The 25255-nt window shown below is 37.8% G+C and overlaps 1 protein-coding gene across 3 annotated transcripts in view; it reads right to left on the bottom strand.

The window, feature by feature from the left end:
- Positions 1–25255, bottom strand: part of Tnip3 (TNFAIP3 interacting protein 3) — a 102355-nt gene that overhangs the window by 4154 nt on the left and 72946 nt on the right. For 2 of the 3 annotated variants that reach the window (XM_021165820.2, XM_029478771.1), the window contains exons 9-10: positions 21053–21169; positions 13279–13339 (exon numbers count right to left, since the gene is read on the bottom strand). In XM_021165820.2, coding sequence (XP_021021479.2) covers positions 13279–13339; positions 21053–21169 — 178 coding nt within the window. Of the gene's footprint in view, positions 1–12449; positions 12532–13278; positions 13340–21052; positions 21170–25255 lie in introns of those variants that run through there. The other variant, XM_029478770.1, reaches the window with a different exon arrangement.

The raw sequence follows: 25255 nt of genomic DNA, 5'->3' as shown, positions 1-25255 counted from the left end.
GTACATTTACACAATGGAGTACTACTCAGTTATTAAAAACGATGAATTCATGAAGTTCTTAGGCAAATTGATGAAACCAGAAAATATTATCCTGAGTGAGGTAACCCAATCACAAAAGAACACATATGGTATGCATTCACTGATAAGTGGATATTAGCCCAGAAATTCGGAATACCCAAGATACAATTCACAGACCACTTGAAGCTCAAGAACAAGGAAGTCCACAGTGTGGATACTTTGGTCCTTCTTAGAAGGGGGAACAAAATACCCATGGGAAGAGACACAGAGAAAGTGTGGAGCAGAAACCGAAGGAAAGTCCATACAGTGACTGTCCCACCTGGGGATCTAAATGGAGTTACCAAATGCAGACACTATTGTGGATGCCAATGGATGCTTGCTGACAGGAGCCTGATATTGCTGTTTCCTGAGAGGCTATGCCAGTGCCTGACAAATACAGAAGTGGAGGCTCATAGTCACCCCTTGGACTGAGCACAGGGTCCCCAATGGAGGAGCTAGAGAAAGGACCCAAGGAGCTGAAAGGGTTTGCAGTCCCATAGGAGGAACAACAATATGAACCGACCAGTACCCCCCAGAGCTCCCAGGGACCAAACCACCAACCAAAGAGTACACAAGGAGAGAAGCAAGGCTTCAGCCGCATATGTAGCAAAGAGTGGTCTTGTGGGACATCAATGAAAGGAGAGGCCTTTGCCCTTGTGAAAGCTCCATGCTCCAGTGTAGGGGAATGTCAGGACAGGGAAGTGGGAGTGGGTAAGTTAGTGGGCAGGGGGAGGGAGGATAGGATAGGAGGGTTTTTGGAGGGGAGATGAGGAAAGAAGATAAAATTTAAAATGTAAATAAAGAACATATCTAACAAAAAATGAAAAAGAGAAAATGTCTCATGATAATACCAGAAAATTATATTAAATATTTATATTTAATATCCTGAATTTGGAATACCTAAGACCTGGAAAACTAACACCTTGGTTAATACAAATGAAAACCAGTAAGAAAATGTTAATTTTCTCTATTTAATGAAGCATCTCTTTGCAACAGAAGACGGCTATTCCAGAAAACCACAACAAATCAAAATGAAGAGAACAAGGGATAATGTAATACCCACCCCAACATCTATATCTAAGGTTTAGTGATCCTATTAGAAGAAAGGCTAAAAGGACTGGAAGAGCCAGAGGAACAGGGCATTTGCTGTGAACTGTGTCCCCTAGAAATGTCATAAATTAGACACACAAAGTCTCATCAAATGCTTGCTTAAAAATGTGCTGAACAAAGATGACAGCAGTGAGCGTGCTACAATGGAAGGGAAAAGCTCACCACCCAGCAACTCTAGACATAGAACTATAGGCAAGAAAAGTATATTGAGAGTGGGAGAAATAGCTTTTTAAATAACCCCAGTTTGTTATCCAATACCAAGTGGTCAGTCCTGAAATCTCATATGAACAAGTAATATTAAATAGACTGAGCAGCTTATAATTACATATTTAGGAATATATATTCACATATATTCACATATATTAAGATATATTTATAGTTTAAATATATTTAGGAATACATATATATTTCTAGTATATTATAAATATACTTAAATATTTATAAATTGCTATTATATGTATAAACACACACATATACTAAAAATATAGGCCATGAACTTGAAAGAGAGTGAGGGAATACATGGGAAGAGTTTAAGGGAGGCAAAGAGGATGAAAACAATTTAACTATATTCTAATTTAAAAAAGATTAAAAAAATACATTTCAAAAAGTATAACCGTTATAGAAAGTCCATCTAAAGAAGTGCTGTGACAATGAAGAGAGCCATTGCACACTCCCTCAGAAACAAGATGCCGGAATGTTATACATGCTTTAACAAGAAACAAGATGCATGTGACCATGTGATATGACCCACTACTCATTAAACTAAATCATAATAATGGAGAAACAAGAACTAGAAGCTTTCTCTACATTGAGAAAACTATTGAGATAAATATATTTAACCCTGAAGTATAATTTACTGATGTAACCAAGAGGAGTTAGGAGTAAGCACCAATAGTTCCTGTCTATAGGTGGCTTTAAATAGCCCACTTGTCATTTGGCCAGTGCTTTTATGAGATAGGTAGAGCTAATGTCTTTGTTGTCTTGCTTTTGAAAGAGCTGTGGCCATTAAATAATCTATAGCAGAATGGAAATTTGAGGGGAAGGTTTCTAATAGCTATGCAACTAACCTCCTTTGCATTTGAGATGCAATAATATACAGTTTGTTTTCCATCTTAAAAGTATTTAGTTGCTATTTAAACAAATATAAAAAATTTACTATTTAAGTAACTGATTATATACCATACTTATTCATCCATCTCTCATCTATCTGTATGCTGTCTGTATATTAATGTATGCATATATGTATGTTTATATAATCTATCATCTATTTACTATCTATATATTATCTATCATTTATCAATCTATTATCAACTATCACTTATCAACTATTATCATCATAATCATCATATCTCTGTCTATGTTGTCAGTCCATATAATCTATTTCTTATCTAGTATCTATTATCAGTCATCTACCAAGTACCTATCATCATATCTGTCATCTACTACCTATCATCTAGCGATCTAGCTTAATCTATCTGTTTTTCTGTCTGTCTGTATACTTATCTGTCAACATATCTGTCACCTACCCCTCTTTATCTATATATCTTTTTAATATCTATCATCTATATATATATATATTATCATCTATATATCGCCTCCATATAAATTATTTATCTTTCTATCTAAGATCTATCTTTCATCTATCTGTATGTATTATCTATCTACCCCTCTACTATCCATCAATCCACCATCTGTCAATCCATCTGACATCTATCTACCATCTATATATCTTCCATAATTTATCCACATATCTATCATCTATCATATAGTATATATCAACACATTCTATCACCTATTTATCCATCTATCCATCTACCATCAATCACTTCTCCATTATCTATTCACCTAGTTATCATTGTTCAATCATTCATATATATATATGAATGATTCATATATGTATATATATATATATATATACACACACACACAAATTATCTACTGGATATATATGTATTTGTTAATGAAAGTATTTAACATTCACTTATAAATCAATGGGGTTTTTTGTTGTTTGTTTTTTTTGGTTTGTTGGTTTTTTGAGACAGGGTTTCTCTGAGTAGCCCTGGCTGTCCTGGAACTCACTCTGTAGACCAGGCTGGCCTTGAACTCAGAAATCTGTCTGCCTCTGCCTCCCAAGTTCTGGGATTAAAGGCGTGTGCCACCACTGCCCAGCACAAATCAATGTTTTAATACTATTTATCACTTTATGTATATAAATGTATGTACATGTAAGTATATGCATATCCTTATATATCCTTATATATATGTATACTTTATTATTTCTTTAGCAAAATTGCTGCATTAAATAAGCAATTTTGCTTATTAATTACTAGTAGAATAATGAAAACTGTATCCAATAAGGAAAATTTATAATAATTTGTTTTGGATATTATACTAAATATAATTGTAAATATCCTGTTTCCTATAACTCAAAATAAGCCTTGTTATTTACAGTAGCACCTTTGTTTTTGCATACTGACAGGAACAGAAAATATCCAAATAAGCTAGTCTTTTACTTTTATAAGCATTATCTGTAATGATGAAATATAATTGCAGTTATGAAAAACATAGAAACTTAAAATTACATATTCTGGCTTTCAGAATAAGATCATTATAAGTTATTTGAGCAAAAAGCATTCATGTTTAATTCTATTTTATTTTACCTATGATGTAGCTCAGGACTGTTTATGTTCTTGGCGGTCTTAATTTGTGATTTGCTGTGCTAGCCAGTAACCAGCTATGCTTCAATTTTCATATTTATAAAACATGGCCAATAATAGCGCCTACTTAACAGGCTTACTATGAAGCTTCGATAATGTAGTGTATGTATATACAAAGCACCTAAAATAGTGTTTACCATGCAGTCAGGGTTATGGGTTTAATTGTACCCTTGATAAGATACGTTTAATTCCCAAAGCTTGAAAATATGTGTAACAAGTTCTGGAAATACAGAGGACTCCTTGATTATGTGGCTGGGTGTAGAAAAGGCAGAACTCCTCCGGGTGACCTCTTAGTCCATAGAACCAATATCTTTAACATAAGAGGGAATTTGACTGTGAACACAGAGGAAGATGGTCAGGTGAAGTGAAGGTGGAAACAGAAGCTTTGGCCGCGATGGCTGTTCTGGCGTTTACTTGATTATATTTCTTCACCTAAGAGGCAATCCCTTGGGCATGTCTGTGATGGTGTATTCAGAAAGGTATAATTGAGCTAGGAAGATGTATCTGAAGGTGGGCAGGGCCCTCCCATGAGTTAGGGTTCTGGACTGAATAAAACCGAGAGTGTGTGGAACCCCAGCATTCACCTCTTTCAGGAGACCACATGTCTCCTGCCATTGTGGATCAAACACTAAGCCAAAATAAACCCTTTCATGTTGCTTTTTGTTAGATATTTTGTGACAATGATGAGAAAGGGTATTAATATTCAGAATACCTGGAACTGCGCCAAATTGAAAGAGGAAAGGAAAGAACCTCCCTTACAGAGATCTTACGGAATTTTGGACCTTGCCAACACTCTGATTTTAAACCACTATGAAGAATGTTTCTGTTCTCTGAAACCACCTAGTTTTGGATTTATATATTTCTATTTCTACAAACTAAATCCAGGCAGTGTTCAGTATTCATCAAATGGTCAATTGTGATGTTTAGGTTCTGGTCCTCTTTACTTGTAGCACATTCTAGGAGTTCCTTATTTCATAACCTAACTTACTAAGCCAATTCTGCACTAACTGAGAAGCTGGCAGTGCACTCAAGTGCCAGGCATGTAGTGCAGCCAGCCAGAGCTCTTTCATTTGAAGAAAGCAAACAAACATCATGTTTTCAAGATGTACTGATTCTGTTATGCTATAGTCATTCTTCAAATATGGAAGCAATTTTGCATCTCATTACAACAGCACATGAAAGGAGATGGAAATGTGCTCTGTAAAATCACCTTTGTAAACAGGAGCTACCACTCATGAACATCTGTGGATTTACACACATGAAAAGGCTCATCGTTCAGTCAGGAGGTAGGAGATTCTTCAATGCCTTGGAAATGTTCCCTGACTTCAACGTGCCTCGAAAGCATTCAAAACTAACCATAGATAGTGGATGAGATCAAGGCTGGAAATTAGGTGACTGGAAGACTATGTCAGGTGGTACTCTGCTCCACTCCAGCTATGACCCCCACCCCAATGTGTGAGTACTTTTTCTTCCCATACAATTTCCTAGTACACAAGTGTTGACTCCAAAGATCCTGCCCAAATGTCCCTAAACTCTCTTCCAGGAAACACCTAGTCTCTGCACAACTTAGGGTCCTGAAGGAGACATTTATGTGGGATAGTGATGGAGGTAGAATCAGATTGTGCAAGCTGTGCTGTCTTGAAGCCCACGAATAATAGCTCTATAGAGCAGTGAGAGAGGAAAAGAGGGCGGCTGTGGGCAAGAAGCTAGGGCTCATACTGATGCTGGGAACTGACTTAGAAAGAGCATTCTAAATCTACTCAGGCCTATCTCAGAGATGCTTATTAAGGTAATGAATGATCTATAAGAGTTTCCAAGTGTGATTTATAGAAATTTCCATAGAGTGTGCAACTCTGTATTTGTTCTTGCACCTGTTGATGGTTGTTTAAAAAATTATAATTAAAATTTCACCATCATCTCATATGAAGCATTTCCAGGTTAGATGGCACCCTACAGTTATCTCAGTGTGACCCAGTGAAGGGAAAGAATCAGAAAAAACATTGACTAGCTTCAAAAACAGAGAGTTGCAAGTTCACAAAGGTAGTGATATAGAGTATTTTAAAAGAAAAAAAAAGATAGAATATTTTAAAAGAAAAAGACGAGAAGTGGGGGGGGCGGGAGGGGGGCAAGTCAGCCACAGCTCCAGACATGTGGTTCCCCAGAGCAGGAAGAGAGGCAGAAGTCTCTTCCAGAAGGTCAGCCAGGAAAGCTTTGTAAAAAGAGACTGGCAGTCCAGTTCTCAGGGCAAGCCATGGATGGGCCTCAGTTGCAGGTTCTGCTGAGACAGAGATTCCTGCAATGTGTAAGGATCTCATTTTGTAATGCAAAATGAGGCTTGGAGGACATGGGTCTGGTGCCATTTACAGCAGCAGTCTATTGCAGCTGCCCCAGTGACCTTAGCACACAGAGAAAATAAAAAATCACAAGTCCCTGAAACCTGAATTTAATTTGCCACAGGGCAATAGATAGGTTCTGCAGGCAGTTTTGACACTCTGGCTGGTAGATGATGCCAAGGCCCAGGTCTGCCAGGAGCAGATCTTATAATGAAAATAACCCTGGTGTCTGATAGCCCTGGGAGTGAGATCACGAAACCTCTGGAGCCACCTATTTATGGTCATTGCTGTAGAACCTGAAAATTCTGAATCCCTGAAGTCTGTCTGACACCCACAGTTGCATCTTTTCATTAGGGTGATTACATCCTTAAGAGGACTTCAAAGCACACATACAAGTCCCTTCAACAATGACAGCATAGGATAGAATAAATGTCATAAGAAGGGTAGTTAAACAAAGGAGAACTATCAGGAAATTCATCACACCCCAAGCAGCAGAGCAACCTTTGATACAGACAGGCCAGAAGGTACATATCAAACAGTATCCAGCCAGGCAGAAACAACCAACACCATTTCAGAAATTGGCAAATATCTCTTAGTGATAATCTTAAATGAAAAGGATCTCCCCTCACCAAGAGCCCAGTCCAGATGACTGAATTATAAAAGTAGATCCAATCATCTGTTGTCTCCAAGAAACACAGTTACTGGTAAGGACACCCACAGATTAAGAGTCAAAGGATGAAAGATGATAAATCAAGCCGCAGAAGTTGGAAAGCAAGACAAAACTCTACACAAATTAAAAAAAAGAAATACAGAGAAGACCCAAATCAATAAAATTACACATAAAAGTGAGAATATTGCATCAGATGCCAGTGAAATCCAGAGAATCATAATAAAAAATATATTTAAGAAAAACAGAAAACTCAAGAAAAAATGAATACTTTCTCAGACACATATGATCTACTAAAATGATTTCAAGGATATGTTGTAAAAATTTAAATAGTTCCAAACAGATGACAGGGTTAAAACAGTAATAAAAGGTCAGCCTATTGTGAGAAACTCAGGACTGGATGGACTGACAGGAAATTCTACAAAACATACAATAAAAAACTAGCACTAGTATTTCTCACAGTGTTCTACAAATAGACAGAGAAGGGATACCACCAAAGTCATGGAGGGAAGCCCATATTACCCCAACACCCAAACAGAATAAATACATTACAGATGCATAAGCTATAGTCATGTTTCATTCATGAACAGAGATGCACAAATTCTCAATACATTTTTTTGGGATCCAATGACACATCAATAAGATCATACACCATGATCAACTAGGCTTCCTTTGGGGGATGCAGGGCTGGTTCCACCTGTATAAGTCAATAAGTGTAAATAAACTTCAAGACTGAGATCATACCATATTCTCAAATAAACCCACAAAATGCATTCAATCAAATTCAACATCCCTTTATGATAAAAGCCCCAAAGACAGTAATGACTGGGGGAATAAAACTCAATATAATAAATGCATTTTCCACAAGCCTATTATCATCAGAAAGGAAGGAAGGAATCTTAATGGGAAGGGTAAGAGAGGACAGCAGAGTACATGTGCCATGTAGATAAAAGGGAGATCAAGAAGACAGGTCAGAATGAGGGAAGGAACAAACAAGAACAAAATATAAAGAAACATATGCTTAAAATGCCAAAATGAAACCCATTACTGTTTATGCTAACTTTAAAAATAAAATTTTAAGTGTAGCCTTGTTTGTAAAATATGAAATAAGACTCATGGAATAATTTCCAAATAAATATCCAAGGTATAAAAACCCCTGTAATTTCAGCTTTAATTTTCAGAACAGGAATAATTATAATGGAAGATACTGGATAGATAATGGGTAGAAATTATTATTTTATCACTTCCATTAATTAGAAATAAAGAAATAAACTTGTCAGCAACCAGGAAACTATTATCAACAATATTGTCTGATCTTTAAGGCACATGTATCAATGAGTGATATATGAAATATCATCTTTTTGTCTATATCTGCCATAGAGTCAAATCTTTACACTTTTAGAACTATACCTAGGAAACAAATCAATATACTAAAAAGGTACCTCAGTATCAAAACTCTACATAGGATTCAACCTATTTATCTATTAATGTGCAAATGGATAAAGAAAATGTGGGTTATGTGCATGATAGAATATTATTAGTCATAACATAATGAAACCCTGTCATCTACAGCAGAACGGATAGAACTGAAGGTTGCTATATTAAGTGAAATGAGCCAGACACAGAAAGACAAATACCAGATGTTCTCTTCTACATATGAAAGCTAAACTTTTTTATCTCAAAACATAAGAGTGTATGATAGTAATCACTAGATGCTAAGAAGGATGGCTAAAGTACACGATATCCACCCTACATTCCACAGGCCTAAAATAGCTAAATAAGAGGAAAGGCCCATGCAAGGATGCTTGACTCTCACTTAGAACGGGGAATAAAATAATCATAGGAGGTTGATGGAGGGAGGGAAATGGATAGGAGAATTGAAGGAGTTGGAATCAGGTGTAGGGAGAGACAAGAAAGAGGGCCAGAGGGCCCAGGAGAATGAATGGAAATCTGCAGCTGCTGGGGGTGGCAGGGTATGCAGTCATCTGCCAGAGACTTGAGATGGGGGAGGCTCTCAGAAATCAATGGTCCTTTATTGAGACTCACAGCAGTGGAGATATGGAACCTGAAGATGCTCTCTCCTGGAGCCAGGCAGGATTGCCAGTGAGGCAATAGGGACACCAATCTATCCATAAAACTTCCCACTCAGAATTTATTCTGTCTACAAAGAAATGCAGGGACTGAGGATGGAGCAAAGACTAGGGGAATGACCAACCAATAATTGGCCCAACTTGAGAGCCATCCCATGATCAGGCACCAATCCCTGACACTATTAATCTCTGACACTATGTTGTTGATTAACACTAGTTATCATGTACTAAAACAAGGACTACTGACATTAAACTATAAGATGTATGTTGTAGTCACTTTTAATTGTCATTTAACACAATCTAGAATCAAGTGGGAAGGACTCTCTCAACAAGGAACTGTCTATGTTAGGTTGAGCTGTACGCATGCCTGTGAGGGATTTTTATACTTAGGTTAATTGAGGTAGAAAGAACCACTTTAAATGTGGACAGTAACACTTCATGGGCTGGACTGTGGACAGCATGAATAGGAGAAATCTCTATTAATTAATCCATTGATCTAGAGTGTAAGCCAAAATGTGAGCCAGAAAAAGGCTTTCTCTCTAAAGTTGCTTGTATCAGGGTACATTATCTCAGCAACAGGCATAAAACTAAGACAATGTATAATTTAGAATGTAAACCTAAGATTTCTTAGTAATCATGACAGTTAAATTGTTATATGAAAATCCAAAACAACCAAGTTAAAACTACAGATCCAAAGGGACTTCCCAGTCAGATGAACCAAAGCACAGCGAGGTTCACTAGAAAAGTTAATGATAGCACACATTTCATTGTGACAAGGATGATTTCAGACTTGATGAAGTCGGGCTGGCTTGAGCTATGAAGTAGTCACTTAAAAAATCCGAGTAAGGGATTTATTTAGTATTGCTAACCGACAACAGTCATTCCCTGGCTGTATCCAGTCAGTCAGTGACAGGGCTGGGTGGGAGCAGAGAATGGCAGGTTACAACAGCAGCTGCCTGAGAGGTTCTGCCAGGCCTTTTATGCATGGGCTAGGTAATATGTTTATTAATATAGTACTGTGCTTTTTACTTGTGATATTCTAAATATCAGATAAAGAATACACAATATCTTCTGTTTGCATTAAATGGTGGTTTTTATCCTCTCCCTTGGAGCAATTATGTTGCTTATAGAATGAGTGTATGACTTTTGAATTAAAATGAAAAGTTTTAGAAAAGGCTATAATGCATGCTGTGACCTCAAAGGAAGACAAAATTATTGAAAATTAAATATCGCTCAGCTAATTATCCAAATTAGAGACCACGTTCTCATTTTTAACATTTTAATATAGTTATGGAAATTGAAATTGAAATCCCCAGGTTTTCAATCCTTTGTACAAAAGGATCTAAATTTAGTGTTAAAATACACTGTGAAATTTAAAATGTTACTACAACTCTCTAAGGCTCAGTTTCCTCACACATGTTATAGTATTGCTGAGAAGATTAAAATAAACAATGTTATAAAACTCCTTGAGTTGGTACATTATAACTATATTTCTTGATTGTTTTGTTATCATTGTAGACACGGTTATAAGTTAATATATCAGAAACTCATTCTATTTTCGTAGGCAGTAAATTTTATGCAACTGACAAGTTTCACTTTATATATTTTATTTAAGTTGTGAATATCATCATAACTAACTCATACTTTATGTGATTATTATCTTCTGTGACATTGGATTAGAAATACTTTGGTAGTGATATATGGATTACTAGTTAGTGAATTTGAAATTTTATTTTCTAATGACTAAAACTGCAGCACATGAAGATAACATCTTATTTTCATTGCATACCACTAGAAAGTGGGAAATTATACCTTATAGCAATTCAATGGATTTCAAAGCTACAAACTTTATGCAATGGCCCGGGTTAACAAGATGCCTTTCTAATGCATTTCTTCATTGGGGTGTGGGCAGGGAACCGAAACTTTACTAGTTATACTTGTAGTCTATCTGTAGTAGAAATCAAAGCAAAATGAAAGTCTAGTATGTGTCTGAAAAAATAACTGGACATTTTATTACAGAGTATCTATTTTTTATGTTTCTTTATGATACTAATGTAACCTACAGCCTTTACTACTCTCAGTGCTGATGTTTGGTGCTTTGTGTTAATTATCAAAATCGTGAATCACCTTGGAGATAGCCTCTAGGTATGCCTGGGGAAATTCTTTTGGTTACATTAATTGAGATAGGAAGAATTGCCCACCATGGGCAGCACCATTCCCTGGCTAAGATACTGTACAAAAACAGAGACAGGGAACTAAGGGGCAACATGGCTTCATGTTTGTCTCTGCTTATTGATGATGGATGTAAAATGAGAAGCTGTCCCACACTCCTACCACTGTGGCTTCTCCACAATTATACAGCATGCCCTCAAACCGTGAGGTTTCAAATAAGCCCTTCCTTCTAAATTTTCTTTGTCAGAGCATTTTATCACAACTGAAGAGAAACTAAGTGGGGCGCTTTCTATATGAGCATACCAATGACGTTCTTCAGTCCTTTGAACTGTTAGCACTGAAACATTCAAGAGTTTGGTGCTTTGGAAGGATAGCTTAATAACCATTTTCTGGGATCTTGAGAAGCAAAAGTGCTGCAAAAAAATGAAGACAATGGGGGCCTGGCTCCTGAGGCCTCAAAGCAGAACGGGAGCTCTATTGGAGAAGGACTAGGAGGTATTCATGTGGTGTTTTGGTGAAGAATCTGACTACATTCTGCCCCTGTCCCGAGACTTCCGTGAAGCTGAACTTAAACCTATTGGACTAATTTGTTTGGTTGATGGAGGGAATGGCAAGAAAGTTACAGTTTCACAGAAAGAGTGCAGACAACAAAGCAGCTATAATTGTTCTTGAGAGTAGCATCACTGAAGCGTACAATGGCACTCTACACTGGAACAATTTAAAGGATAACTTTTAGATAAAACCTACTCACTTTATAAAAATAATGCAAATTTACATGAAAGGAGAAAACCTGAACTGAGAAAGCAGCTGAGGGTGTTCCCCATCCCTCAAAAGCAGGAGCTTTGGGGAGACCTTTCCCAAGGTCAGCACACAGAAGCTGATGCAACTCGGGTCCAAGTGTCCTAGATTCCATCTAATGGAACAGAACTTGACAGTGTCATCCCCATGGTACTACATTAGAAGCACGAAGGCCAAGGCTGCAAGTGCCACAGAGTCCTACTCCATTCTATGGTTTTAGAGAGCTGAGGCCAGGCCATGTGTGGCTGGAACAAGAGAACATTGTGTGAAGTTGCAAAGGTAGAGCTAGGTGGCAGTAGAGACTCCAGGTTATTAGCGATTACAGATGACAGAATTGGACGAGTGGAGCATGTTAAAAACAAAACTCATTATCTCAGCTTTGAATTAAATGTGATAACATCTCAAGTATATGTTGAAGCAACAGAGTTTATCCTGAGGTTTCTAGAAAAATTCCCATCTAGAAAAATTCTTTGTTCATCTCTGAAAATGACCAAGGTGGAGTAAGTATATATCATGTAAGGCTTTAAATGGCAAAGAATAGAAGAATAACTTCGTTCATACTAGCACTGGATGGCCAGGTCCAGGAACTGTACAAACAAACAGAAGGTAAGATTAACTCCAGAGAAAGGGGGAAAGAATAGTAAACCAAAGGAGAATGAGACTTACAGGCGCTTTCAGTTTGGGGTATTTTGCAGATGGCACTTACTATTTTTCCAGCCCCATAGGAGGTGGTTGCTGTAAACAGTTTTGGATGAACAGAACTGTTCCTTGGAGTCTGGCATCACATCCCAAGGGAAAGCAGTTCTGAGCTTTGGGGTTCTGCCAATGACATTTGAAACATCTGCTTTGCTAGGCTTGGTGGCGCAGCCCTGTAGGTCCGGCTCTTAGGACATCGCAGCAGGACCAGGACCTCAAGCTCCTCCTTAGCTACCGAACGCAACTGAGGCTATTGTTCTATGTGAGACCACGTCTCAAAACAGGACAAGCAAGAGTCTGCCTTGGAGCCTCCTAGATTGTGGGTTCACACCTGTCCTTCAGGGTAGAATCACAGTGCTGTTGCTGTTACAGGGTGCTGTAAATGGCTGTATTTAAAGGTTCATCTCTAAGTCTCTGACTCTGAACCTAAAATAGGAGCAGAACACAGATTTGGGACACACGTTTTGGCATCTCAACATTGTCTGAAGGAGTTCACTCCAGATCACAAATTGGAGCTGTGTGTGCAACACAACTTCACAGTAACTTCTTTCCTGGTACAAAGGGATGTTGAATAGGCATTCCCTAGAGATCCCTTTTGTATACACATGAAGGGTTGCCTATTAAAGCTGTGGTCTTACCATGTGCCTTGTGCTGTACACGTGGAGGAAGCTGGCTGAGAGCATTCCACTGATAGGCTGGCTGTGAGGAAAAAAATAAAGCACTGTTATAGAAATATAGACTTCAAAAACAGCACGGTGGCACACTAAAATATAATTAAACTCGGTGGGTTTTGTTAAGTAACTGATGCCCAAAACGTCGTTTTGATACAAACCATTTGCCAATCTTCCTCATCTTACTGCTTTACCTCAGCCACTCTGAATGTGCCTAGCTAGAATTTTTATGACTTGGAAGTTGTACATTTTCTGCCTCTTTCCTCCACTCATCATCCTGATTCCTTTTTTTCCTCTCTCCCCTCCCCCCAACTTCTCTATTTTCTTAACATTTTTGTCAATTTGACATTAAGTAGAATCACAGGGAAGAGGAACCATCAACTGGGGCATTTCTTCCATCAGACTGACCTGTGCACCCATGTGTGGGGCATTCTTTTGATTAACAATTGATGTGGAAAGGCCTAGATTATTGTGGATAGCCCCATCCCTGGGCACATTGTCCTGGGTTATATAAGAAAGCAAGCTGTGGAAGCCATGGGGAGCAAGTACCATCCCTGAGTGGTCTTGGCTTTAGTTCTTGCCTCTAGGCTTCTGCCTTGTGCTTCTACTGTGGCCTCCTTCAATGATGAAATGTGTGATGCAAATGCGTGAGCCACATAAACCCTCTTAGCCCCAAATTGGTTTCAGTGAGTGTTTTATCATAGCAGCAGGCAGTAAGTAGAACATCCCATTCCCTCCCTCTCTGTCTCCACTTCCTCTCCCTCTCTGTCTTGAAATGGTGTTTTTGAATCTGAAGAAGTATAAACCCCTCTGAAAACTTACTATCTCCTGCAAATCAAATAAAAGCTATTTTTTTTAATACCTTCACTTGTAGGCAATAAGAAAGCCAGAACAAAATACCAATTTAACAATTTCTAGTGGACCGAAAAGAAAACCACGGGCATCTTGGGAATACAGTAAAGTCCAGGAGGCAAAACTGGACAAAGCTTCTTTCCTGCTGCAGCTCTAGAGAAGATTGGCTCCACATTGCACAATAGGTACACTAAATGGAATACACACACACACAAACACACGCCCGCGCGTGTGTTTGTGTGAGTGTGTGTGTGTGTGTGTATTTTTTCTTGAAGCTTCCTCCTAAGTTTCCACTTACCTGATGATTTTTAGGGAACAAGCCAGCTGCACTGAATAAATGATACTTTATTGTGTTGGCTAGTTTTATAACAACTTTACACAAGCTATTGTCATCTAACAGGAGGAAGCCTCTATTTAGAAAACACTTGCTTAAGATCTGACTAATTAGCCTGTCGTAGGTGGTGCCACCCCTGGGCTGGTGATCCTGGGTTCTGTAAGAAATCAAGCTGAATAAGGCATGGGAAGCAAATGAGTAACCTTCTTTGTGGCCTGCTGCCCCTGTGGTCTCTGCATTAGCTCCTGCCTCTGTGTTCCTATCAAGTTTGAGTTCCTGTCTTGGCTTCCCTCAATGAACTATGATTCACAACTTTTAAGCAAATAAACTCTTTCCTTCCCAATTTGTTTTTGATTATTTTGTGTCATCACGGCAGTAGTAGCCCCAACTAAGCCCCAACTCTTATCACATCCTAAACTACCAGGAAAATTTTAAGCCACTGGCTTGGTATTTAACCTCTTGGAATGAAGGTTAGTCAGCTCTTTCAGGTCACAGCAGTCTGACCCAACTCACCCCTCAGACACCTAGGCTCTTGACTCTTTGGCCCATGAAAGAACTGCAAGATGAAATGAGATCAGCTGTTTCTTTATCTTCTTGTTTATTTTTAGATGGCACAAGTAGCACATGGTGCAGCTAAGTGATGTGAGCCCCACCTTTCTATTCCAGGAGAGCTGCCAACAGGAGGTAAGAAAGTGTAATCTTACCAACATTAATGAGCTATGATTTAATTCAGGGGCAGATGTAAAGAAATATGAATTATTCCTTTAAAATTCTCCTTGAGGCCGAGTTACACTGATTTCATTCAATAGAATACTGTTTAAAATATAAGCCTTTACTTCTCCTTCATCAAATACTGGCTCTTCTGGTATTAACGTTATAATCTGAAATTCCTTCCGGGAAAGTTTACTACACCACAGGACATGGATTTTTTTTCCTTCTTCCTGTTAATGAAGGTTGACAGAAGCAGCCAACCATATCTATTTCAACATAAAGTTGAGTTATTCATGTACCTTGTATTTCACAAGACTATCAAGTTTCTCTTTTTCCTTATACTTCCCACAAACTTAATTTACTTCTATATCCTCGGGAGAAAATTTGTAAGGAGTGATGGCTATGGTGAAAGAGCCCCAGAAGTGTCTCTGGTGAAGACTGAAACAGTAGGAAAGCCAGTAAGAAAAGATAGAGTAGAAGTGACCAGCAACTAGCCACATCTGGGAAAGACACAGGTCCAAAGGGACCTCACTAAGTTCCAGTGTCCTGCTTCCCAGCAGATACCATCTGCTCCCAAAAGAGAAGGGTTTAAGTTATACTCTCACACAAAAGTACCAGGGTTCCAGAAAACCTGGAGAAATTCATTTTTCTAAGTGCTTTGCTAGGAAAATCCTACTTCAAAGCCTCAGAGCTGAAGTATGATTACATTGATGATAAAACCTAAAGGCAGAGAGAGTTGGTTGTTCATTCCAAGATGTAGAAAATGTATGACCGTTCCACCTGAATGAGGGTTCCACCCATACTGGCAAAGCAGAGTAGAATCAAACAGGGGGATCACAGAGGCAAGAAATATTGTTCCTCAGAAGGACAGCAAAGGTGCTCAGGTTCTGACTCAATCAGGTTCCTGGTCCAAGTCAATTCTGCTTACAAATAATTATTCAACGGTCTTGGCAAACACAGCTACAAAGAAGAATTTTAGTGAGCTACTTTTTTCTTGCATCTTCCAAGAAAATCCCTTTTAACCTGGAAAATGTCAAAACTCTTGCGCATCTACCTAGTAAAACTCATGGTAATTCAATAAATAGCACTTTATAACCGAAGAAAACAGTGTAGTTGTTTGGTTTGACTATCCTTACTTTGTTCATCTTATATGTAAAAATGGCCTCTGGGTGGTGTCATATGTGGTGACTGAGAATAGCCCATGTAAAATATATTTGTTCAAAAAAATTAGAGCTAAATTTGATATCTTTTACTTAATCAATTCATATCTGTATGTCCCGTGGGTTCTGTGTCCCAAGGATAATTATAGTGGACATAGACCATGAGAACATTGCAAATTGGAGGTCAGATGAAGGAGATGCTCTTGTCTGGGAGCTGCATGATCATTTCTACCAACCGAGATTCCTATATCCACATATTTTGGAGGAGGAAGTCTTATTCATTGAACATTTCCATAGATGCTGTTCTGACCCTGAGGCTTTTGGTACTCATGGATCCCATAGATAAAAAACTATGTCACAGTTACATGTTGGAAGACACATCTGAGGAGAAGGATCAATTTATTGGAAGTGGGTGAAACTGAGAAGTTACACTGATACTTGCTATACACAACCAGCCTTTGTTTACATTTGAAGGTTCAGCCTGATCCAGCATAATACTTGCTCAAAACAATAAATGTTAATTAAAAACTTAAGAGTGTTCGAGGTGTCTCATGAAGTAAGTCTTTCCCAAGATGGCATTATCATTAAGGGAATTGGGAACACTTGAAAAGTCCACAAACTAGCTGTTTATGAGTTCTTTTCATAGAAGGCATCATTAAAGGCCAACCATTACAGACAGAGATGCTAAGAAGAGATTTCATGCAGGCGATTAGTAGTGGAGAAACACGATGTCAAGTTACAGAAGTAGTGGGGTGAGATAGTTCAGTGACAGAAGTGTGTTCCATTTTCTAGAGATAAAGCTCTTGATGCAGTTTTCCAGATTATGTTATGCAAGTAACTGAAAGAAACACCAAGAGCTATAGGAGCTTGTGAGTTTGTGAAGGAAACCACATTTGCTGTGTGCCTGTGACACTCTGAGGGGTACATGGATTTCTTGATATTCTCTGTAATTCCTAAGTATTATCTATTCACTGACATAGTGAAAAATGTGGGTAGTTCTGGACCAGCTACTGAATTACTAGAAAAAGATGCCATTGAGACAATGGGAAATGTTATGGGGGAATAAAAACTGTTGATAAAAGACAAGAGGTCTTATGTGTGGACCAAGATGTTTGCCTATAAAAAAAGATATTATTTATCAGGAGATTTCAAGTCATTAGTTCCAAAGTTGATCTTGATCTAGCTATGAGTGACTCACTCAGAAACCCAGGGGTAGGTTCGTTGCCAACAGCAATGCCACATGAAAGAGACTGCCCCTGGTTGTGATATGTTGATTTTATCTTGAAATTCCCAAAGGCAAGTTAGAAATTAAGCTAACTTTAAGTTGTTTTCCAAATTTGTCAGTTCATATCTTTCTGTATTGGTAAAAGTATTTAGATATAAATACAGAAATGTTTACTGCTTCCTAAATGAAATTGGAATTGGTTAGCCTGAAATTGAGACTCTGAATCTCTCTCTCTCTCTCTCTCTCTCTCTCTTTTCTGTGTGAGAAGTATGATATGTGTTAACACAGGACACTTGCTGCTTCATGTACCTTCTGTACAGTCAGGCCTTCTCCACATGCCTCTATGCAGCCCAGCAAAATCTCACCCTGAGAGACGATGACACTGGGACACAAGATAGTTATGTTGCTTAGAGCCACAACTCTTGGCTTTACGTCTTCTCACTATTTAAGTCCCAACTTCATCTTGCTAAGTCAACAACCTATGATCTTCCATAACTGACACACTTAGAGGAAGCTGGCTTTTGACCTATTAGTCATACCAATGAGATCTGATGTCCATGTTATCCATTTCTATAAAGCATGGGCAAATGTCCCTGTCAGTATGATTAACATGGACCATCAAATCCATGCAACTTTTTATGAATTCCATTACTACTTTACCACAATGAATGAGAAATTTAAAAATAATTAGGCTATCATAACTTGAAAGAAAGTTTCTAATAGATTTAAGATATTAGATCTGAGGATTTTTTTAGCTTATAAACACAATTTTTCTATATTGTGCTTAGACAGCTGAATGTTTTATTGACATAAGTAAAAAATTACAGATATCTCCTGGATAAAAGTTACTTGTGGGTCTTTCTCTATAATGTCAAACAAAAGAATATATATGTTACAGAGCTCTGAAATAGGAAGTACACTGCCAAACCTCAACATCAAGTTATCACCAACTGAATTTAATACAGTAGGAATGAAATATGGTAGGAAATAAAATAATTTCTACTCAAATAACATGAATTAAAGTAGCTTCACATGTAAGAAATAAATGAGAGGGTAATTTGTTCACTAGAAACAATTAGAGCTTTTTGCCTATTGTTGTTACTTATTAGATTGAATAAATGATTTTCACAAAATTACCTAATTATATTTTGATCCCTTTTAACTTAAAATTTTATTACATAAAATAACTCCTAATTTCTTAGAAATGGTTCTGCCAAAATAACTCATATGTAAAATTTGGAATTTCATGTCAATCCTAGAAAAAGAGTGAAGAAAATAAAATTTAATTCATAATCTACTGTGAAATAAGAAGGAAAGAAGGATAATTAATACTTTAACATTTCCTGAAAGGCTGAAGATTTTGAAGCTAAATGGCCAGTCAAGCAGGTCTCATGCCAGTTCCCTCCTTTTTCAAATATCTGACATAGCTTTCAAGTACAATATTCTTGTTCTTTAAATTATAAATCACATTATTTAAGGTATGTGTGTATGTGATATAAAAATAGAAAGAAGATCATGAGAGGAGTGGAAGAAATCTCAAGGGAGAAATGATGGAAGTTAAAAATCTGTATGAGACAAATACATGGAACATATAATGAGCTGCTTGTGGACGTTGTACATCGTGGTGCGGAGCCTAGTGCGCACCACGATGTACAACGTCCACAAGCAGGGATGGAAGCATTTAAGGGGAAAAAACACCAGGAATAGTGAGACAGGAAAAAGAGTGGCAGACATGAATATATTTATAAAATGTCACAATGAGCTGGGCGTGGTGGCGCACGCCTTTAATCCCAGCACTCAGGAGGCAGAGGCAGGAGGATTTCTGAGTTCGAGGCCAGCCTGGTCTACAAAGTGAGTTCCAGGATGGCCAGGGCTATACAGAGAAACCCTGTCTTGAAAAACAAAAAACAAAAAAACAAAACAAAAAAGTCACAATGGAATCCTTTACATTGTATGTTAACTTCAAAATTAATAGAAAGGGGACATTAGTTAATTTTCCTTAATTAACATCAGTATTTACTTAGCATAGTAATTTCCTGAGTCTACCTTTAGTATATTCTATTACACTTAACTTGCTTATATTTAATATACTCTACCTCGTGAAACTGGCTTCCTTGAAAGTGTACCAGTTCCATTAAATCAAGAAATCCACTGAACAAAACCTGGGATTTCACTAGTCATGTTCATGGCATTTAGAAATATGTATGCCTTGGAAGGCAGGAACATTCCAGCACAGCCCTTCAAAGAAAAGGTCTTCAAAACAACTACTTGAGTAGTAGGTAGTTAAACTCTCATTCTCCCAAGATAAATATTATAAGAAAAAGATCAGAAGAACTCTTATTTCATAAATAGTCTCTGGGACCCAGTGTTGGGTAATGCTTTAATACACTTAAGTTAAAAGGAATTTCTAGTGGTTTTTATCTCCTTATAAGAATGTATGGGGGTGATTTCATCCTCAGTCATAACCTCTTAAAAACCAAGTTCCAATCACCAGAATTCAAAAAGGCTGACGCTTAAAAGAATAAGAAAATAAAAATAGAACATGCATACACTTGGCGAAAGTTCCTTGTACTAACCTATAGCTGAGAATTCAGTCTGTCCAATCAGGATTGAGACGTTATTTTCCTCTTAAATAGTTAAATTATTTCCAGAAAAGGTATCATTTGTGCTTTTTCCAATTAAAGTATTCTTATCCTCTGTCCATGAATATCCCATCGTGGTAGAATATAGAGATACCTATGATTATAACTTTATCTTTCGTGGTTTGGTGAGCCAGCCAAATTTTTTTATTCTTGGCATACACAAGCAGCTCAGATGTAAAGCAGCATGGGGAACTTTTAAAACAGGTCTGTACCCATTTTAAATTTTGTTATTACTATTTTGTTCACTCTATACCACTGGCTAATGAAGTTTAATATCGACACTATTTCAAGTTCTAAAATAGAGCTAACTAGCAATAGGTGAAATCACTGAATTCCACACACTGCAAGTATTTCATATGGCACTTGGTGGTATGATCATTATAGTCATGCAATTAGAAAAAAAATGGTTAAAATATAAATGAAGGATGTTAGCAATAGAGCCATTAAAACACAGAGGAGGTGGGTTTTGATTGTCTCTTTGCTATTACAAACCAGGGTTCACTTGCCACTGTCTGCATTAAACCTGCATTTTCCCAGAAACTTGTCCTTGCTGGGAAAGAAGATCAAACTTTACCATTTAATTTTGCAGATCATCTATTTACTATGATGTAGTAACAAAGTCCACTCGATAAGGTTTAGAGATGCTGGGGTAGTGAGAGGAGAGAGCTGATGTCCAAAATCAAACATGTTGCTTACCTACTAACAGATGGAAGGAACTGAGCTAGCTTGATTGTCAGTGAGTAGGTTTCTTTTTGGAAACTGTGAGACAGCTCAGTAAGTGGGAAAGTGCTTGATCTGACCACTTGTGGCCTCTTACCTGCTGCTTGTGCCATTCCACCTCTGTTCTCATCTCTGCATGGCTGCACCTGCCTTTACACTTCCCTGAGTCCTCAGAAAGCGGAGAGCAGCCAATGGTCAAGGCATCTTGAAGAACCTATATTAAAAATGAAGCACACTGTCGATAAGAGATTTACTCTCATCTTAGTAATTCTTTCATAATTGTTAGAATCTCCTCCAGTACAAGAGGAGGCATGTTTTATACTCTCCACGTGGCTGACTAGCTTTTCTTTTTTTCATTGTCTGCATGCGTGCATATTTTCCAAGTCTCTGTATTCCCCATAATGATGTAAAAAGTACTCAACATCCACTATTTTAAGGGGATCACTCATGTTGACCTCCCTGTCTCCTAGCTAAGAAAAGAGAAGAAAAGAGAAGACAAAAGAGGAAGAACCTTCTGCAAAGCCTCTGATTTCCTGCAGTGTGTTTGCTATCTGTGCTATTCAACTGTTGGAGGCACCTAGAAGAGCAGATTCCTTGGCAGTCTATCTAGAGGTTCTGAATCAGTAGGTCTAATGGGGGATCCAAGAACACTGTTGTAAGCCATGCCATATCTCCAAGGAAATCTATACCAAGTGCCCATTTGTAGAGTTAAGGCCTCCAGGCCTGCTGTTCCTCTTCTGCTCTATCTTTTCCTAGCACACCGTTCTCTGAGCTAGCCAGACATATTTATGTTTTATCAAAACATCTATTTACTCCTGATTGTGTGGGATAAAATATGCTATAACTTTATGATTTTACCAAGGAATAAGAAGGCAAAGCGAAGCTGCTATTTGCTAGTGAATTCTCACCCTTTCTCACTTGCCCAATGGGGCTTCATACTCATACTTAGATTATATACGGATGTTACTTGTTAGATTATATACAGAGTTACAATTCATGGTGAGTTTCATAAAAATAATTTCAACATTGTAAATTCAAGATGCTCTCATCCATGAGTATCCTCATCACCATAATTGGCAGTGTAATAATTAGTCATGTGAGACCTTTGGACTCAGAAAACGTTCACCTCAGAGGTCTATGAGTTCACTTCCTTAGGAAACAGCTTACAAATCTTAGTGGGGCAAGCAGATAATCATAGCGGCACTGTACTGTCCACACTGCTACACAAGACTGTCATAAAGGCAGAAAGGAAAGCCAGCTTATAGTCTTGAACAGATTTTGTCACACTGAGAATTTTCTACTATTGGATTTTAGAATCTATTCACACCTCCTAGTTCAATGGAAGCATTAATTTTCAGAACATTGCAGGAGAAACTAAAGGAATCGGTATAGCCTCAGATCCCCCCAAGACTATGTTCTCAGCACAAAGAAGAGACAAAGGCAGGAAATAAGAGATAAAGACAAAAGATACAGACTGAGGGAGAAGGGGAAGAGAACAAAGGAGAGGGATATTTGTCCTGGGTTGGAGAGAGAGGACACAGACATGGCCCATAAGAAATATCTAAAGATGTGTTAGGATGAGGTGTTTGATTTTAATTGGGCATGCTTATTAGATGAGCCATAGAGGCGATTTGATTGCTGGATTTCAGTCCTTTGATTTCAGGACCTCAGGAGGAGAAGGTGGTTAAATAAGGGAATAGACTTTGGTCTATCTTTAAGAATGTAATCTAATGATTTTCAGCAAAGGAAATGGGGGAAAGGTCAAGGCCTGTCAGACCCATATTTGCCATGTTTGGGTTGGCTAGAGTGCTTTTAGACAAAAAAATATTTTTTGGTGGTGATGTTTTTGGTTTTGTTTTTCTTTTTTCTTTCTCTAGGAGAAAATTAAAGAACTAAGTTATTAAATAGTTTTTAATTAATATACTTATTTATTTATGATAGTGAGTTGGGAATCCTTATGTGTGTGAAAGCATTCAATTCTGTTGTAACCTGTAAAAGCTGCGAACTTCTAGGCAATAACAATCAAGTTGAATATTTGAAGCTATATGATCAATAGTAGAGAGAGACCTGAGAGGGTGACACAAGTGAGTAACAGCAATAAAACATGCCAAAGGAATGGCCAGGACCTGTCACAAGACTCCTTCTGGAGATCATCTTATTTTAATTGCCTGGTTACCTCTCAGTGCTCTTCTGAAAATTGAAAAATGAGTCATGAATGAAAAGTGAGTTGAATCAACATTTGTGTCATCTTGGTACTTTCCAACTTCCTTGAACCTGTCCTAGATTAGTCCTTTTCACTATCAGTTCTGATATACAAAACAGTCCAGCCTTTCCCAAAATGATGAGGTGGCAGACAAGGCAATTTTGCTCTGGATGGCGCTGGGTGATTAGGCTCAATTCTCATTCCCGTTAAATATCTATCATTTCTGCTAGAACTTGATATTGTCAACATCCTTGGATATTGTCTTCAAAGCAAATGAGTTTAATTAAATACAAGCATATATTTGTAAAGATCATATTAATTATTTGTGTTACTGTCTGTTCCTGTTGTTATTTTTAACCCTTGTATCTCTACTGAGTGACTGGGTTAGCAGTCAGCTAAAGGTTGCTCCCAAATTCATGTTCTGAGGTATACTCAAAATTTCTTCATATTTATTGCAATAGGTAAAAAAAGAAAAAAGAAAAGAATAGTATTCATCATAAAAATCCAAGCATCTGAACACTTAAGAGCTTTGGGGTTTAGTTCTTAGAACTCACATCAGACTATTTCCAACCACTTGTAACTTCAGCTCCAGGAAATTTAGTGCCCTCCTCTGGAATCTAGGAGGGGAACACACATGGTACACAAAAAAGACAGAGACACACACACATATAAATAAAATACACAAATAAATTTAAGCCTACTACTAATAATATTAATTATGTGCATCTCATCACTTTATGTATTTATTTATGTATGTATGTATTTATTTTATCTACATATCTATGCTTTTAAGTGACAGACTCAGTTGAGCACAGTGGGCTGAAATCTTTTGGGGTTTGAAGTATTTGGGAGTTTTATATAATTTTATGTTCCTTGTCATGAATCAGAGGCAATAAATGATGTGTTATGTTAGTGGGATGCCTTTTAAATGACGACACTAAGGTCAAAAATTAGTTATTGCATATGTTGTGAACTTTCTAATCACACTAATTAATTCAATGAACATCTAAGAACTTTGTATGACAAAGGCCTTGTTCTAGACACTCCAGAAACTTCAGGGCCCAAAGCAGAAGTTAAGGCTTCATCCTGACCCATTCTTATCAAACCTTTTCTCCAAGAAGGTCCATAGTAAAACTGTATTTTACAGCTGCTTTGTGGTACGAACAAATACTAACATATAATATGACTTTAACCTAAGACTTAGTTTTTCTTCTATTTAGAGAGAAACAAGGCATATTTATAAGTCCTTGCATGCACTGTGTACCACACTATGGTAACCAGGGCTTCTATCATGCGCAAGCCTACCTCACGGAGCTCACAATCAACAGTGGATCAGTAACTAGGGGCTGATAAATGTTACATATTATGCCCTGGGTGACATTCAGAAATGCCAGGAAAAAATTAAAGTAGATTGTATCTGGGGTGAGGGCATATAATTTTAATTGAGGTGAGAAGAAAAGTATTTTTTTTAAATATATTTGTGTGAAGACATGAATTTTGTTAGGATTATTTTTTTCTTTGATGAGATTTTGTGTTTCTATGTACCAAACTGTAGCATTACTTTTTCTTTGGAGACACACCTGCTAGGCCTGGAGCTTGCTATAGAGACCAGGCTGGTGTGATCCTCCAGGAGTTGTAGATCCTCCTGCCTCTGCCACCTAAGTGTTGAGGTTATAGTGAATGGCAAGTGTGCATGGCAGTTGCCTATTTCTCTGAATTTAAATAGGTTCTGGCAACCACAATCACCAATAGCAGAAAAACAGCATGCGTTAGCATTTTCTCTAAGCATTGCCCCAGTTACCTGGCAACAGCCAGGTGTGTCTAAGTTCCTCCCCACAGTTACCTGGCAACAGCCAGGTATGCCTGACTCAGTATAAAAGGAGCTGCTTGCACCCCTCCTCTCTCTCTTGCTCTTGCCTTCTTTCTCCCACTCTGTCTCCTCACCCCTTCCCCCCATCTCTCCATATGATCATGGCAGCCTCTACTTCTCTTTTCTCTTCCCTTCTCTTTCTCTTTCTCTTTCTCTTTCTCTTTCTCTTTCTCTTTCTCTTTCTCTTTCTCTTTCTCTTTCTCTTTCTCTTTCTCTTTCTCTTTCTC

Source organism: Mus caroli, chromosome 6, assembly GCF_900094665.2.
Source record: "Mus caroli chromosome 6, CAROLI_EIJ_v1.1, whole genome shotgun sequence".
NCBI lineage: Eukaryota > Metazoa > Chordata > Mammalia > Rodentia > Muridae > Mus > Mus caroli.
The sequence above is the reverse complement of the archived record's forward strand: the minus strand, read 5'-3'. Positions and strand labels throughout refer to the sequence as shown.